This window comes from Cynocephalus volans, chromosome 7 (genome assembly GCF_027409185.1).
Source record: "Cynocephalus volans isolate mCynVol1 chromosome 7, mCynVol1.pri, whole genome shotgun sequence".
Classification (NCBI taxonomy): domain Eukaryota; kingdom Metazoa; phylum Chordata; class Mammalia; order Dermoptera; family Cynocephalidae; genus Cynocephalus; species Cynocephalus volans.
This window is the reverse complement of record NC_084466.1, coordinates 77,737,726-77,754,990: the sequence shown is the minus strand read 5'-3', so window position 1 is coordinate 77,754,990 and position 17,265 is coordinate 77,737,726. Positions and strand designations below refer to the sequence as shown.

At 37.8% G+C, this 17,265-nt stretch overlaps 1 protein-coding gene across 1 annotated transcript in view; it reads right to left on the bottom strand.

Annotated features, from left to right (window-relative positions):
- Nucleotides 1-5,158: 5,158 nt before the first annotated feature.
- Nucleotides 5,159-17,265, bottom strand: part of N4BP2L2 (NEDD4 binding protein 2 like 2) — an 80,647-nt gene continuing 68,540 nt past the window's right edge. The window contains exons 7-9 of the mRNA XM_063102405.1: nucleotides 11,601-13,345; nucleotides 8,636-8,721; nucleotides 5,159-5,503 (exon numbers count right to left, since the gene is read on the bottom strand). Coding sequence (XP_062958475.1) covers nucleotides 5,387-5,503; nucleotides 8,636-8,721; nucleotides 11,601-13,345 — 1,948 coding nt within the window. The 3' untranslated portion in view covers nucleotides 5,159-5,386. The remainder of the gene's footprint in view (nucleotides 5,504-8,635; nucleotides 8,722-11,600; nucleotides 13,346-17,265) is intronic.

Sequence of the window (17,265 nt, the reverse complement as noted above, 5' to 3'; positions counted from 1 at the left end):
CTCCCTTGAAAATCCCTTCCCAGCATGAGGAAGTATACTTTCTTGATTCTTCTTAGCTAAGAAACAATGAAATTTCAAAAGCCTCTCTAAATATTAGGGGGAAGTCATAAGGAACAGAAAATATACATAAATCATAAAAATCCTGACACTTACAATCTATGTATATACTTAAGAATGTTTTTTTCAAGACTGAGCTAGACAAGCAAAAAAAAAGTTTTTGCTCAGCCTCAAATATTACATTTTTCATTCTAGACCCGCACTGTCCCATACAGGAGTCACTAGTCTCATGGCTATGGAGCACCTGAAATGTGGCTAGTGCAAATTGAGATTGAAATACACACTGAGGGCTGGCCAGTTAGCTCACTTGGGAGAGTGTGGTGCTGGTAACACTAAGGTCACAAGTTTGGATCCCTGTACCAGTCAGCTGCCAAAATAAATACACATTGATTTTCAAAGATTCGGTATGAAAAAACAAAATATCATTAGTAACTTTATTTTGGTTACATGTTGAAATGATAATATGTTGGGTATACTGGGATAATATATTTTTAAAAATATTTTTTTTTGGCAGCTAGCCAGTATGGGGATCCAAACCCATGACCTCAGTAAAGCTGCACTCTAACCAACTGAGCTAACTGGCCAGCTCCCATATTATTAAAATTAATTTCACCTGTTTCTTTTTACTTTTTTATTGTGGCTACTAGAAAGTTTAGGTTTCATATTTGGTTGACACAATATTTCTACTGGACAGTGCTGCATAAGACTTCCGTCCACTTCCATTTCCTTCTGTAAAAGGTTCCCAGGCAGTGAGAGAGGGCAGCAGGAAGACACACAACTTTGAGGGATGGCGGTTTTTGGCACACTGAGTCTCCAGTGCCTGTGGCAGGTGGAGCTACCTAATAGATCTTGGGAAATATGACTGTATTGCTCAGAAGAGAGGGCTGAGCCACAGACAGAGCTTTTAGAAATCCTTACCTCTGGGCCGGCCCATGGCTCACTTGAAAGAGTGTGGTGTTAGTAACACCAAGGCTGCGGGTTTGGATCCCTATATTGGGATGGCTGGTTAGCTCACTTGGGAGAGCGTGGTGCTGAAAACACCAAGTCAAGGGTTAAGATCCCCTTACCCGTCATCTTTAAAAAAAAAAAAAAAAAAATCCTTACCTCTGTGAGAAAGAGAATAGAGCAGACAGCTGAGGAGGGGACTCTGAGGACATCAGCATTTAAGGACTGTGCCCTCAAAGTGGATCTAGCTAAGGAGAAGACAGTTGAATGCTTAGCAAGGTAAACAGAGTGCTCAAACAGGTGTTAAGGAAGCCCAAGGAAGGAGAGTTTCAAGGAGGAGAAAGTGGTTGGCAGTACCTGGAAGTGACCTTAGACACTTTCCTTTCACTCAACCCCCATATTTATTTGTTTTGTTTTTTTGGCAGCTGCCAGTAATGGGCTCTGAACCCTTGATCTTGGTGTTATAACACCGTGCTCTAACCAACTGAGCTAACCAGCCAGCCAACCCCCACATTTGACTAGTCAACAAGCTTTGACTATTTTTCCTTATTTATTCCCCAAAACCACACTGTTTAGAGTTAACTGTATAATGTTTCCTCCCACTAGACTATAAGTTCAAGGGCAGGGATAGTGTCTTACTTATCCTTGTCAGCCCAGGATCTAATGCAGTGCCTGACATTCAGAATGTGCCCAATAATTGTATGCAGACTTGAACTACTTTCCTAGTAGATGAACCTGAGTTTGGGATTTACTAAAGATTAACACTGAGCAAGATAGTGATAATGTCGGCTAAGGAATAATGTAAACAGAGTAAGTGATCTTATGCACAGATCTGAGAGCAAGCTAGCTATTAGCTGTGTTCAGATCCTCTAATGGAGGACTCAACAGTCCTACTATGTGGCAGCCTCCAGAGGTCGGCTACCCGAGTCAGAGGATCCCCATATAAAAACGCTCATTAGTGCGCTCAATTCATACAACCAATTTTTCAGCTCTAGGGTTCTGTTCCATTTTTCTATTATATGATGACCAGCACAATCTCACCTTGCTGCACTAGAAACCATTACTATGATAGACATGAAGAAAATAATCTTATAAACCATTTTTTGGCAAATGAAGAAACATTCAAATGTTTCTTTAACTGTTACTGTTTAACAAGACGTGGAAAAATAAGAAGGTGCAGAAGAGCTAGTGGAAACTGGGAATTTAAATCCTCAAACCCACTGTTCCCAATAACGCAGGATTTGGAATGTTTAATAATAAATCAGGGCCAGATTCTTCCCCATGCCAAGAGAGCAGAAAGTCTGAAACTAAGATGAAGTTTCCAAAGCAGTCTAATTAAAGACTCTTTAACATAACAGAACCATTCTAAATATATATTATACTTGTATAGGTAGTAGCTTTCCCAATTCTCTCTAACCCTACGTCCGGTCTTCCCCTACCAAAAACTTTTTCTGATTTTTTTTTACTTAAAAACATAAATTAGTATTATGTACATACTTATTTATTTTGTTGCATATGTATAAGTGACATATAAGTTGAGAGGACAAGAAAGAAATTTCTCTTCACCTGCTTAGCCGTTTCTATGATGGACTGCTTACTGGTCCAGCAACTTCTGCCAGATTCCAGTCTCTCCTCTGTTCTAGATGCACATGCAGTATTTAGCCAGTCAGAGGTGGGACCTTGTCCTCCCCTCCCCCAGGGCTGTCTCCCTCCTGGCTCTTCCCTCATCCTTACCCTAGGAGCCTGATGAAGGGTTTAGGAAATGGGAAGAGGTTAAGGGAAGGGGGACAAGGGGAAAAAAGTAATGCAGAGTATGTCAGCTTGGCCAAATTTATAGGGAAGATATTCAGGACTCTAGTGGCATTGGATAAGTCTGCCAACACAGAAATATCCTCTGGATAAGCCTGATTTTTATAATTTTATCCCACATCACCACTGGCTTTTGAATTCCAACCCTCTCTCTTTTTGATGTCAGACACCTCTCGCAAGGTGGGGACCATATCTTCTATTTCCATAGCACCTAGTATTTGCTGCTGTGCACAGGGACACGTGGTACAAGCTTCAGAGAGAGGCTCCCATTTCTCTAAAGCCCCATTCTAGAAATTAGGGCAAGGTAATAAAGGCAGGGGCTAGACAAAGCTGGGGATATTCTGGAGCATGAGGACAAGCCTGGGTGGCTATTTAGCTGATATACATCAGTATAGCATAAAGGGGCTACAGAACTGGTTCTGACCAATATTTCTTTTTCTTTTTTTTTTTTTTTTCTTTTTTGTGACTGGCGCTCAGCCAGTGAGTGCACCAGCCATTCCTATATAGGATCCGAACCCGCAGCAGGAGCGTCACTGCGCTCCCAGCGCCGCACTCTCCCGAGTGCGCCACGGGCTCGGCCCTGACCAATATTTCTAATATGCCTTCAATATTTCTAATGCCCTTGGGTATAGCCATGGTGGTGTGGATTTTTAATGTATTCACTAGAAAGCCATAAATGCTTTGCTGTTGAAGGCCTTTAAGAAAACAAGAATTTGACAGATGCCAGAGGCCCCACCCCCGGCTGTCTGTGCTTAAAATCCTACATGTCAGATCTGCACTGAAAGATCCCATCCTGGGCCATAGTTAAGTTGAGTTTGATTATAGATATATGAGCCTGCAGAGTTCAACCAAACATTGAAGACCACAGTCTCTGTCCAGAAGAGACCTATAGTCTAGTAGGAAGATAAACTGAAAACGATATGAAATGAACATAAGGAAAACTCTGAGCTTTTTAAAATAAAACACAAATTCCCAATAAAGATGGCAGATTGAACACAAATATTTTAATTTTCACTCCCTCCTTGAGACCCCATTAAAACATAAAGGGGGTTGTTTTGGTGTTTCATTTTTGTTTTTTTGAAGGGGATGGTGGTTTTGTTGTTATTTTTGGTTTAAATATAAACCATAGGGCCAACCCCGTGGCTCACTCGGGAGGGCGCAGCGCTGGGAGCGCAGTGGCGCTGCCGCCGCAGGTTCAGATCCTATATAGGGATGGCCTGTGCGCTCACTGGCTGAGCGTAGTGCGGGCAACACCAATCCAAGGGTTACGATCCCTTTACTGGTCACACACACACACACAAAATAAATAAATTAATATAAACCATAAAAAAAAATCACAGCAACAAAATTTTGGAAACTGGAAACCAAAAGGCTAACTGTTCATTAATTGCCCCCACCTCCAAAATAATCCGATTTATAGAAAGCCAAGAAGCAACACAATTTATCCAGAATAACCCCTAAATCTGAAGAACTGGAAGATCTGGTATGAAAAGTGGGGCCCTAAACTGGAAGGTCAGTTGAAAGTCTGTTTAAGAAACAAACACCCACATACCCAGCAGCTAAGTGACCCTCCCCCAAGCCTGGAGGTTTGTTCCTTTAGGAAGATAAGAGAGGATCTGGGAGGAGTGGGGAACATAAAACAGATGGGGCTCCATTTCTACAAATGGGGATTAGGTAAATGTCTACATGTTGGATATTGAGTAGACAATCACCCCTTAACTTATCTTTTTCAAATATGAATTTCCATATTTTAAGTGTGTTAAATACAACTTAACTAAAACAGAAAATAATAATAATAATAATAGTAACCTCTAATATAGTACAGGTCCCAAAATCCATAACCAAAATCTGGAGGTCAGATGTTTCAGAATTCAGAAAGTGTTTGTTGAAGGTAATACTACGTATACTTATATATTACTTTATATTCCGAGTAGGGTCTGGGCCAGCCCTGGTAATTAAACACATTAATATTTCTGCAGTGAAATGTATCAATACACATAAATACACAACAAGCGGGATAAATAAGGAGTAAAATTAACCTCCTATCTGAGGATCAAGTTTGGCTGCCAACTTAGTTTTAACGCCAAACTAATTTAAAAAACAGAACAGTGGTTGCGAGGGGCTAGAATGGGCAGTTATTGTGTAATGGGTGCAGAACTGCAGTTTTATAAAATAAAGAGTCTGGAGATGGATGGTGCTGGTGGTATCACATTATGAATGTATTAACAACACACTTAAAAATGGTTAAGATGGTAAATTTATATTTGTGTATTTTACCACAATAATAAGAATTTGGGAGGTGGAAGAAAAACCAAAACAACTTTTGGTTTTCAGAGCTTTTTGGATTTCAGAATTCCAGAAATGGGATCGAGGACCAATACTTGGACATAGTATTAGAATCCTCATGCAGTTTTAAATAGAAATTACTCAAGTTTTCTGTCCCTCATTTTCTTCAATAAAACAAAGTAAACTTATGGCAAACATCTTCAAAATTAGAGAATAAAATGTTCAAATTGTTACCTCTTCCGTTGAGTTTTTTATTATGCAGATAACTTATCAAGAATGGTTGGACAGATTATCCAAACCAATTTTGGTATTCAATGGGTAAGAATCCTTTGGGTTGACACTGAGCACTCTGACTTTTCTCCACGATCAGGATCTTCAGCAGCACCACGAAGACTGGAGAACTCAACTACAAACAAACAGAAGCCCAGACAAGACCAAAGAGTGACATGAAGAAGGTCTGTCTGCAGACTTGCAGCCTTTGCTTCCCTAGGTATGCCACTCCCTTGGCATCTAGGACTTTACACTGTCCCCACAGTCCACACGGCTCATCATGCCTCACTCAAGAGCCTATTCCTCTGATATTTCCCATCTTCCTGTCCCGAAATTGAAACTTGTTCTATATTCCATTCCATCAAGATCCAGCTATTTACATTACAAAAAATTAATAATAAATACACTAATTCATAGAAATGTGTTAGCAAGTTTACTGGATCAGTATGTTCCTCTCTTAGATAATACAATTTCTACTTTGCCAGGGGGCATTTCAAAGGCAATGCTTTAACCCAAGGAGATATTTAGGGGAGGGCAATTAACCCATATTAGCCTTATCAAGCTTTATTAATAATTAACCCTTTTTAACAAGCCATTATTTTTTAGGCACTATGCTAAGTACTTTGTATGAATTATTTCACTTAATCCTCGCTTAATACCCCCATGAGAGGTCAGTATAATAAATCTATTTTTTACAAATAAAGAAACTGAGGCTTCTGGGAAGGTAATTTGATTAAGATCACACAGCCAGCAGCAGGAGCTTTAAGATGGGAACCCATCCTCCTTCTAGCACTCCACCCCACCTCCACAAAGAAGTGACACAATGTCAAACACCCTCGCAACCAGAAGGGAGAGTGTTTTGAAATACATAGGGTCCTGTGGCTTCCAGAGTCAACCAGATTCTCCTGCTATTTCCCTCTTTCTAAATTTCTGTTTACCCCTTGAGACTCACTGATTAGTACATTATTCCAAACACAAAACAGGAGGCCTTTTTTCAGTATACTAACTAATAATCTGCACACAGCTACAACACTCATAAAATTCTCCAACAAGAAAAGATTAACAATTAGGGGCAGACTGCTTTGTGAGGAGACCATCTTCATAGAGGGCAATTTAGCGTGCATGTGGAAAGATCAACATAAAAATCAAAATTATGTTCCAGAAAGTGTCTTTGACACAAAACATCCAAGTTTAGCAAATAGAAAAGTCTCCTGGAACTGGCCATGCTGCTTGTCCTGGGATCTCAGCACACTGGGGTCACCTCATGGGGGGAGGGAAAACAGTCCCTTCCTAACTTCAATCCCTATAACAAAAATTGCGTGAGGCAGGAACGTGTGCACTGATACATACTCAGTGTGTAGAATAATGTTTGACATGAGGCAACTCAATAAATATTTGCTGAAAAAGTGAATGAATGTGTTTACCTCCTTTCTCTGGAGTTCCTCATAGCCTTTTATCTCTTCCTGTACCATATTTATCCCACATTTTCTAGTGGTCCTTCCAAATCTCTAAACTCTTCCCCCGAAACGTCAATTCTTCTCCCTCTGTTTTTTTTAGAAGCAGGCTTAAAACCAACAAAAATATTTTACTGGATATATGTGTATTTCTAGTTGAGAAATGGAAATACAGAGTACTTTTAGAAAAAAGAGTTCAAATGAAAAGAAAAAACATATGGTAAATGAACAGTGCATTCAATTCTTATCAAATGCAGACACATACGCTGAAATTGTAGCAGCTGTGTTTATTTCATAATTTAGGCATTTAAAAAAAGTGCAATGTGTTTATTTTAACGTCAGCTTGATGTCAAGTTTAAAATATAACATGAGTTTGTCTATATGTTTTACCTCTTTTCCTAGAGAATCTTTTAATATTTAAATATAACATACAGCCTTAATTTTTAGCCCTTGACATGTACCAACCCAAGGGGAGAAATGGCTCATAAATTGACTGCTCTGAAATATGTTCTAACCAATAAAGTGGGAAAATAAATTTGGGAACAACAATCTAAGCTTTGTTGTATTTCACAAAAAGATCTACACGTAAGAGAAGTAAAAACATCATATGTGCAAAAGCACACAGGGTTGCTATGGTAACAAACTACATTTTTATATTTTACTTTTTAGTAGTGGTACATATGAGGTATTACAACCAAATAAAGTCAGCATTCAGTTCCTTCTGATCATATAGAAGTCTTTGGAATAACTTGTACTTACAAGTTGAAGGAATTCTTTTTTAACCAATCTTTTTCTGTCTTTTCTAGAAATTATAATTAAAATACATAAAATAATGATTAATATTTGGCATTGGGATTACGCTTGTGCTGTCATTTTACTCATGTAGGGACAATCTTAAAATGACAAACACAACAACCACAAATGTCAATTTAAACATTTAAAGTATTGCTGGAGGGGAGGAGAGAGCCCCAAAAAATAAAGTGTTGCTATGTGTGTGTGTGTGTGTGTGCACACATGCATGTGTTTTAAGTAGCAGTGAGGTCTCCATGGGGAATAAGGAGAAATAAGTTTAGAAAATGTATTTCATTTTACTAAATGGACACAAAACAAATCTACTTTTCTCACAGTTGTGCTTATATGAAGAGTTAAGAAATACCTACTATCCTGAACTATTAGTTCTATAATGTTTCACTAAACTTCGATTTTATTATTTATTTCAAAATGTACCCCCCTAGCATTGCCTCTGGGTACATTTAAATCACTACCAACTAACATGAACAGAACCCCAGCTGCCCTCATAATGTTACGCAGTTTTCCCACAGTTTCTGTCTATCATCTTTCTAACCATCCAAGCCTCCTCCAGCTATCTTGAAAATGAACAGTCCTTAGAACAGTTGTGTTTTTCACCATGGGCCAGCAGATCACACCAATAATGAGATGCTTCCAAGTCAAGTAAATATGAATCTACTTCGTAGCTCATACTCTATCATAACATGGCAAGACTAAGCACTAGACAAGAGGAAAGATACAATAAATAATAAAGGACTCTCCTAAAATGGGCACCTCAGTCACCTATAGTGGGACTTTTACCAGCATACACTACAACAGAGTTAGGAATTAAATGCAATTTTCTCTCTGGGACTAATTGAAAGAAAACATACATATATTATCTAGCTATCCATATACATTATTTTTCTAATTTAATATGAGATGTATAGCTCTTCAGTGTTAAGTTTGAGGAACAGATTTTCTCCAATCTTATTTTTAAAGAAACCAGTTAGTGATGGTCTTCTTTGAAAACCATAAAAATATACCTCTACTGACGTTTGCCATTGCAAATAGATTATCTTCAGTGTCTTCCAGTCAAGGGGAACCACATAGTCATCAGGCAACAAGGATTCTGTTAAAAGGGGGGGACAAATTTCATCTCTAATGTCACACAGATTTTTTTCCCCTAAATGTGAAGGTATGCAAACATGATATCTAGACTGTTAAAAGTCGGGGGGGGGGGTTGTTTTATCTTTGTTTTAAAATCTGGTTTTGAAGATACTTCAATGATGGCTAAAGCAGAAATGTTTTGTCTATATTAGTAAGCACTATCCACATGGGGGTACTTCAAAAAGTTCGTGGAAAGATTCATATTATCTTTTAATTGTATTTTTCCAATAAGTTTTTGAAGTATCCTTGTACATGCAAATGCTCCTCAACTTACAATGGGGTTATGCCCTGGTAAACCTGTCATAAGCTGAAAATGTATTTAATACAGCTAACTTACCAAACATCATAGCTTAGCCTAGCTGACCTTAAACATGGTCAGAACACTTACCTTAGCCTACAGTAGGGCAAACTCATCTAACTAACGCAAAGCCTATTTTATAATAAAGTGTTGAATATCTCATGTAATTTACTAAAAGTGAAAAACAGAAGGTTGTATGGGTACTTGAAGTATGTTTTTTGCTGAATGCTTATTGCTTTTGCCCCACTGTAAAACTGAAAAATCCTAAATCAAACCATAATAAGTCGGGGACCCTCTGTATACACATCAATATGTATATAATAACCTCTAGTGGTACAGCCAAGGGCATAAAATTTAGGAGGTCATTCTTTCCTGTGACGTGTAAGAAACATGACAACTATAGTAAGTTTAGTCTTCCTATAAATTGCTCCTTCCACATCTGAGGGAAAATCCTCATAAACAATTTAAATGTTCATAACATACATATATCAGCCATACTAAACCATAAAAAATATTCTTCCAATACTCATGTATTCCTAGCACCATGAGTAGTTTGGTTTCTTAAGACCTATATTTGGCCCTACTATGTAGTCCAACTGAGTCTGCAGAACTCCTAATATTGGGATTCATTTGAGTTCCTTGCCTTATTTACAAGGCCACTGACCATTCACCAGAGTTTGGCTTGTCCAGTCCAGCCAAATTAGATTACATTTACAGTCTCCTCCTTTCCCTTTTTAAGCACATGCCATTTCCAAATGTGAAATTCTTTTCCTCTGCTCTTCTCTCAAGCCATATTCTTTCTCCCTTGTATAAACAGTGCTTATCATTAACTTCCACATTGAAGTCATCCCCCACAAGATCACAACTCCATATTCCCTTCAACCAATCTTTTTAGCGCTGATAGTCTCACTCATAAAATATTCATAAGCTTGTCATTTATATTTTCTATGTGCAGTACTTTTGTTTTGCTTTAGTCTTGCCTCCCTATTTAGAAGGTAAGGTGTTTGATGAATGAGGTCTATTTTCTTTAAAAAGCTTTCCAAAGTTAATTAACGGGTGCTTGATCATTGTTGATTATGATGATATTGTGAACTCGAGGAGAAATTTCAGTCTTTTCACACTGGTGCCTTCATGCTTTCTGGTGCCCATCTAAGGCAGTGACTGTTAATCTTTTTGGGTCATGGGCCCCTCTGAGAAGCTGATAAAATCTATGGACTTTCTTCCCCCAAATGGCACAAAATGACACGAAAAATTTTGCATACAATTTCAGAATATGTACCTTGGACTAAAATCCCTGACCTAAAATATCTCCAGTTACTTAAAACTCCCCAGGGCAAGTACATTTTAATTTTTAAAAATTGGTATGTTTCTTTGGTGCATTTAGGAGCACAGAAAAATTGCAGCTAACAGCTAAGAAGTGATTTTCACAGAGCTTACAAATATGATAAACATAATGCCAGAGCCCCGAGAACAGGCTGATAATGATGACACCTTGGCCCTGAGTCAAGCCAATCTTGGGTCTCAGGTGCTGGGACCAAATTTGTCTGGAACATCAAAAGTTTAGGGTCAATAGGGCTGGCCAGTTAGGTCAGTTGATTAGAGCACAGTGTTGGTAACACAAAAGTCAAGGGTTCCGATCCTTTTTCTGGCCAGCTGCCAAAAAAAAAAAAAAAAAAGTTTAGTGTCAAGGGAAAAATCAGGAGTGGGGTCAAGCTTTGAGACAGAACAGGGTCCGGGAACCCCAGTAGCTGTAGAAGAACAACAGAAAGGTACAGGAGAACTGCAGGGAGTGGGACTTTGCCTCTTGTAAAAGCAGCTTCTGTCCTCAAAGAAAAGTACCAGGAAATATCATCCATTGAGTTACAGATAAGGAAAAGTTGGAATATGTGCTCCATTTCCTTTTTAAGACATTTAGTACCTTAAATATACTTATTATTGGGAAGAAACTTAAGTAAAATAATAAAAATTTATATTTTCTCTTGTTTTATTCATAGGTGGATTTTTCATTTCCAAAAATAATAATCTTACGAGCCTGAAAGTAGACTAGTCAGACTCCCTCCTAATCCCTTCAGTACTCTTCTCAGAGAGCTTTTAAAAAATAAATTCAACTATGTTAGATATTTTTCATCAAATCTTTGCTGTCCGCCCTTAACTAACCTCATACCTGTGAATGAGAAAGGAAGGGCCATGTGTCAAACAAGAAAAAAGGTAGAAAGTAGAAAGATTTAAAAAAAAAGCAGCCCATCTCTATTTGCTGCACAATCACTGTTACCTGCTTCATCTTCCATTCTTCCCAGTGTCTACTTAAGTTGAGAATGCAAGTATTCTACAGACTCAAAGACATTTAAGAAGACTACTGACGGCAAGGGGCAGGGGCTTTGAAGATCGAGCACCATTTGCTACGAGTCCTCACTTTCACTGCTGAAAAGCATCACGAGGTCTATAAACTGTATGAAATCATTAACACTAGGGAGAAACAGCTCAAAAATTACTTGCATATTTTTAACTGGACATTTTACTTTTAGCAAATGAAAACAATTTACCCACTGGAACTTCAGGAGATCCAAAAAGCTTTACTTGTTGAAAGACAAACCCTTGTGATAACGGTAGCCCAAAGGAATTAATGCCAGTGCTTGTTAAATCTTGATTATCCTCTGCTGATAAGCACTGTAATGGCTTAGGTTCTTCCCATCTCTTCAGTTTTTCACCAAACCTTTCATTTAAAAAGTAAAGATCAGAAGTGACCCTCAAAGAGCACAAAGTATCAGGCTGGCTACTTAAAATGTCTGTAGAAATAATCCCTACGCCTTTTAGTTTACTACCTACTCTTGTATGAGATTTGAAAGTCAAAAATGGTTTCTTGCTTGTAAAAGACACCTTCCAAAAGCTAGATATATAATGCAGCACAACAGAAGGAACAGAGTCTTTGCAAAAATATGCAAAATGCCTTAGTTTGTTAAATGACAGACAATGAAAATAAAATTGCCCACCAATATTTAGAGGGGGATCTTTGATAATATCAAGATAAAACCACGATGGATGATGATTCAAGGTCATAAGTTTTTGCTTATTATCCTCTTTGTTATTTATTTCTGAAATTCTATCTTTCTCTTCTCCCAAAATAATTTTCAGTTCATGGCTTCCTGCTAACAGGCCATGTTTCTTTCTTTCTTTTGCATTGATATGACTCTGTCCCAGTAAGTTAAAGTTTGGTACCAAGTTGAGAATCCTTTTCTGCCTCTTTTTCTTATTCTTTGTTAATTCTAAGGCACTTTTTGGGATATCCAGTTGAGGTAAACAGCTTCTGAAGATATTTGTTTCTGTTTCTATGAATGAATCTAAAGTTTCAGTTGGAGGTGACAAATCTTCATTTTCTATCAGTCGTTTCTCCTCTATCAATATTTCTGGACTGCTTTCTGGTCCTGATGCTCCTCCAAAAGTGAAGATCGATTTAGTCAATTGCCCCCTGCTGTCAGGACAGGCCTGCTTATGTGATCTATCTTTCTTTGGTCTCTGTTCACATATAAACTTGTGAGGTCCCTCAGGCCAGGTATCAAAACAGGGTTGTCTATTAAAGTCCAGCTGTAATTCTTCACCAGAGAAACTGGTTGTGAAAAAAGCCTGATAATTGTTTTTAGTTGCATATACTCCTTGTTCCTCTCTTAAAAATTTATCTGAAGTTCTGGATCCATGTTGATGGCACAGAACTGGTTCATTTGGGAAACTTTTATCTACCATCTCCTTCTTCTGCATAAATAAGCATGGGGTTTCAGCAAATAGGTTCTGGATGTTTAATGTCATGGTATGCCTACTTCCAATATGCTTTTTTACCTTCATACCAGAGCAGTCATTACTTGTTACACAGGAAAGATTTTGAGTTACTGTTGGACAAGTAACAGAGCTTCCATTTGGCATTGATGGCAAACTTAGAAATAAATCATCACCTTCCCTAGGGAGGTGATTATTTGATGTGTTGTCTAACTCAACAACAGACATAACATTTGGAAAACTGTCTTTAGGATCTATGTTTTCCCTTCTTTCTTCTTTATAGCCATTCACAAAATCTCCTATTTTATTTCCTGGAACATCTGATTCTCTTTTGGTCTCTTCGAAGTCTTCCTCTTCATTCTGAAATGGGTCCTGATCTCCTGGTGTAAGATAATTCAAGGTTTCAAATGAGTTTTCCTCCATGATTTTACTGTGGCTGTTCTGCTTTTTCTTTCTTTTTCTGTTTTTCTTCTGTTGGGTTTTGCTGAGCCTGTGTCCAGTTTTCTCCAAAACTCTTTCTCTGAAATATAAAAGAATTAAGAAAAATTATAACTTAATTATTTGCATAACGCTAGCAAACTATGGCATCATACTCTTACTGTGAAGATTTAAAAATCATTAATACAAGAGATTCTAAAGGATGTATGTACTTTGCACTATATTTTAAAATTACTTTTAAAAAGAGATACTTTAATCCTGTAAATTAATAATGAGTTCACTTTGAGAATGTTAAAGCTCATATGTACACACTCATTTTATAAATGAATAACTTTATGAAAACTTAATGTTTTCTTTAAAGAAAATATTTCCTATTTATACAAAAACCTACCAATAAATATCTTGGATTTCCTAACATCTTAGATTTTGAAAAATAAAAATTGGCTGGCATAGTCTCAGAATGGCACAACGTTAGTGGCTTTTTTTCTTTTTGTTTTTTGTTTTTTGTTTTTGTGGCTTTAATAGCTAGTTTTTCTCCAGACATGAAGACTTTGGTATCAAGTTGCTCCATCAAATTATAAACAATGGTTGATAATGAGCAACTGAGTCCAATATTCGGGTGATGTACTTGTAATTGCCTAGCTAGCAATAGTTCTAAACCGGAGGCTACACCACTACTTTGTGGGGTGTTTGGAAATGTGTGAGGACTTTGTTGCTAGTCAGAGTGACTGGTAATGTGTTACTGACATCTGGCACTGAGGCCAGGGGTGCTAACCATCCTGCAATGCCCAATGAAAGCTTATCATACCCAAAAGAGCAACAGCGCTCTCATGGAGCACACTAAAAGTTAATAGCTCTTCATAATTGAAGACAATATTTGATCCTAAGAGAAAAAGGAGGATTTAGAAAATTTTCTAACTTGGAATATAAAGGTCTAATTATCCTCTCTTCCACACTGGATAGTCAAGAGTCAGGGACAAGGTGCTGACAGGTGAGAAAAAGAACTGGTAAAATTTGTTGTTGCTTTATTTACTGAATTAAATGGTATTATACTAAGGACTTAAGGCTCACTCCAGCACTGGTGATTCTGTGGAGCTGAATGCACTTAATGTGTAGCCAGTGTCCCTCTGAACAGCTTTCTACTGTATAAGGAGAGAGAGTCCTAATCTAGGTAAATGGGCTTACTAGAATATGGTTCATCACCAAAATGTTTATAACTCCCCATGCCATCAGAAAGACTAAGGTACACAATCCTACTATGAAAATTGGCTTTAAAAAAAAAAAAACTGATTTATCACACACTTACTATGTATTAGAACTGTTTAATTGTTTAATTGCTTTACAGGTACTAACTCACCTAATCTTCACAACTCTATGAAGTAAGGGCAAATGCTTGTTTTATCCCCATCTCACAAACACAACTGAAATAAAAAGACGTTAAAAAATTTGCCCAGGGTCACATGGCTAGTGGCAGAATTCAGACCTAGACCAACTGGTTCTAGAGTCCACATTCTTTAACCATTTTACAAAACTGCCTCTCAATTTACAAAGAGAATTGTACAAAACACTTCTTTCTCCTCCTCTCATCTTCAAACCCTTACAAGTGCATAAACAGAGAGATACTCAGTTGGTAAGGGTTGAGGCCTTTTCATGAGAGGAGTACTTGGGCCTTGACTCCCATTATCACTAACCTAATAGTGTCTTGAGGAGCAGGAACCTCTCTCTCTAGTCTGCCCTCGTGTCAAGGCTCTATATGAGCAATGAGAAGGCCAGAGTAGATGGCCCATAGAGCAGATAGGCACAAGTGGCTCCTGCTAGAGTTAATTCACTCAAGACGGGGTGGAGGTAGTGGGAAGGGATCACATTCTGTATATTTTTTCTGAAGGAAAAACAAATAAGATTTGAAAACAAATTGGACATGGGGTAGGAGAAGAAAGATAAGAATCAAGTATGAGTGCAAGGATTTGGGCCTGTATAACTGGAGGGATGAAGTGGTCATTTATTGAGACATATATGTCTATGCAAGGTATGGGGTTTGGAAAGAGGATGGTAAATCAGTTGCCCCAAAATTCAGCTTAGAGTCTGAGCCAATAGGCTAATCTGTCCTTTTTAGCAGAGGTTAGAAAGTGGAAAAGATGAGGCCTTCTCTAATATTTCTAAAGGGATCCTTTGTTTTCTAAACGGATTACAATCTGATAGCTACTTAAAGAAAGGATGATAGGGACCTGCTAATGATAACAACCCACTATGCCTGCAGAGAAGTGAACACTGGACAATGAAAGAAAGGGGTGACTTAAAAAATAAACTATCAGAGTCTGGGAGATTTATTAAGACATTTTTCAAAGAGTTAATCAAAGGAGTGTCTAAGGATTGGAATTCCAACTGAAAATACAACTCAATGCCAAGAGGTATGAAAACTCTACAAGGAAGTGTGCCAGAAACATGCACCAGTTCTGCACCACTGAAGCTCTATACTGCTACCATACTTGTTCCAGAAACAATAGGCCAGGCAGGCCTTCTGGAAAGGAAACACAAACCAGCAACAGTGACTTGTGAAACTCCTGGAAGATAAGAGACTTGGTGGTGGCAGTGGTGATAACTTCTGTTGGAACGTGTATGCATCTGATGTGGCTAACTGGTAGATGCACTTTCTTCAGGAATATGTATTTTAAAGTGTTAGAGGCTCATCAAAGCTGTGTTATGGCTCATTAAGCCCGATCTCACTTGTGCTGATTCATTTAGGGATGAATGGCACTGTTAGAAGAAAAGATGCATCACTAAATAAAAGTTAGTCATGGAGCAGAAATCAGGAGAGTCAGAGGCACTGTCTGTAACTTTGGAGAAAAAAAGGAGGAAATAAGTAATGAACAAATGGTAACACATCTGTAATGAATAAGATTTTGCTTTCTAGATGATGGCTTAGAATCCAAGCTCCTGTGTAGGAATGGAGTACCTGTCAAGAATTAGAAAGAGAGTGTTTGCTCAGAGACAAGCTAACATGATCAAATGAACTGTAACCTGAAGACAAAAGTAAGAGAGCATCCAGATAAAGCCAAAACTATTATGGAAGGGGAGGGGAAAGCGTGGTAAGTAATGATCTTCATGAAAAAAATAATTAAAGGGGCCAGAAACAATATTTACCTTTGCAGAATCCTGTATACTAATTCATAATCATGAGCAATAAATGAAGTAAATTTGAGATTAAAACACATGAACATTATAAAAGAGAGGTGTAGCAGCTTTGTGAAATGACTGTAGTTGGAATAACCGCCCTAGGTCCTGGTCCTGGTGATAAGCTAGTAGTGGGATCTTGGACAAACCAGGGCTCCCTTCTAAAATGGGGATAATATTACATTCTTGCAGAGTTGTAAGCATTATTAATATAGATACTCTTTAATGACCTCTACTTAACTGACATGACAGATCTACTAATTCTTTCCATTGCCTCTATACAATAATAGCTGATGCCAATGGCACACTAAATACTTCCAGCTAGATGGCAACTCTCTAGTATAACTGCACCATTGTGCTCTCAGTGTTTAGAACTGTATATTTACAAGGCATCAGATGAGTCTATTCGCACGTCTATTTATACCAATCACAGTTATTACTATCATTATGTAGGTTGTCTCACTAAAGACAAGTTACTAAAGAATTGTTAAACTGTTTAAGTCTGGGCAGAGTAACTATAAAATTTCATTAAAAAATTGTAAAAACCTGTGATTCTGCACTCATATTGCTTTAAAGATTTCTTGGGATCTCCTTACAATTTATTTCAATAGATACTAGAAATTCTTGGCAACACATTGCAGGTGTGGTTTATGCATGAAAAAAGGATAAACTACACTAAACAGAATCATACCTAAAGACTGGTGAATGAATGAACAATGTAAGCATGCACTTTAAGTTCAAATTAAATGTTTAAAGTGTGTGTCATTTCATAATGACTCCTTACTTCATTCAACTTTTTTAATGAACTAACCAGTTGCCTGTCCCAATCAT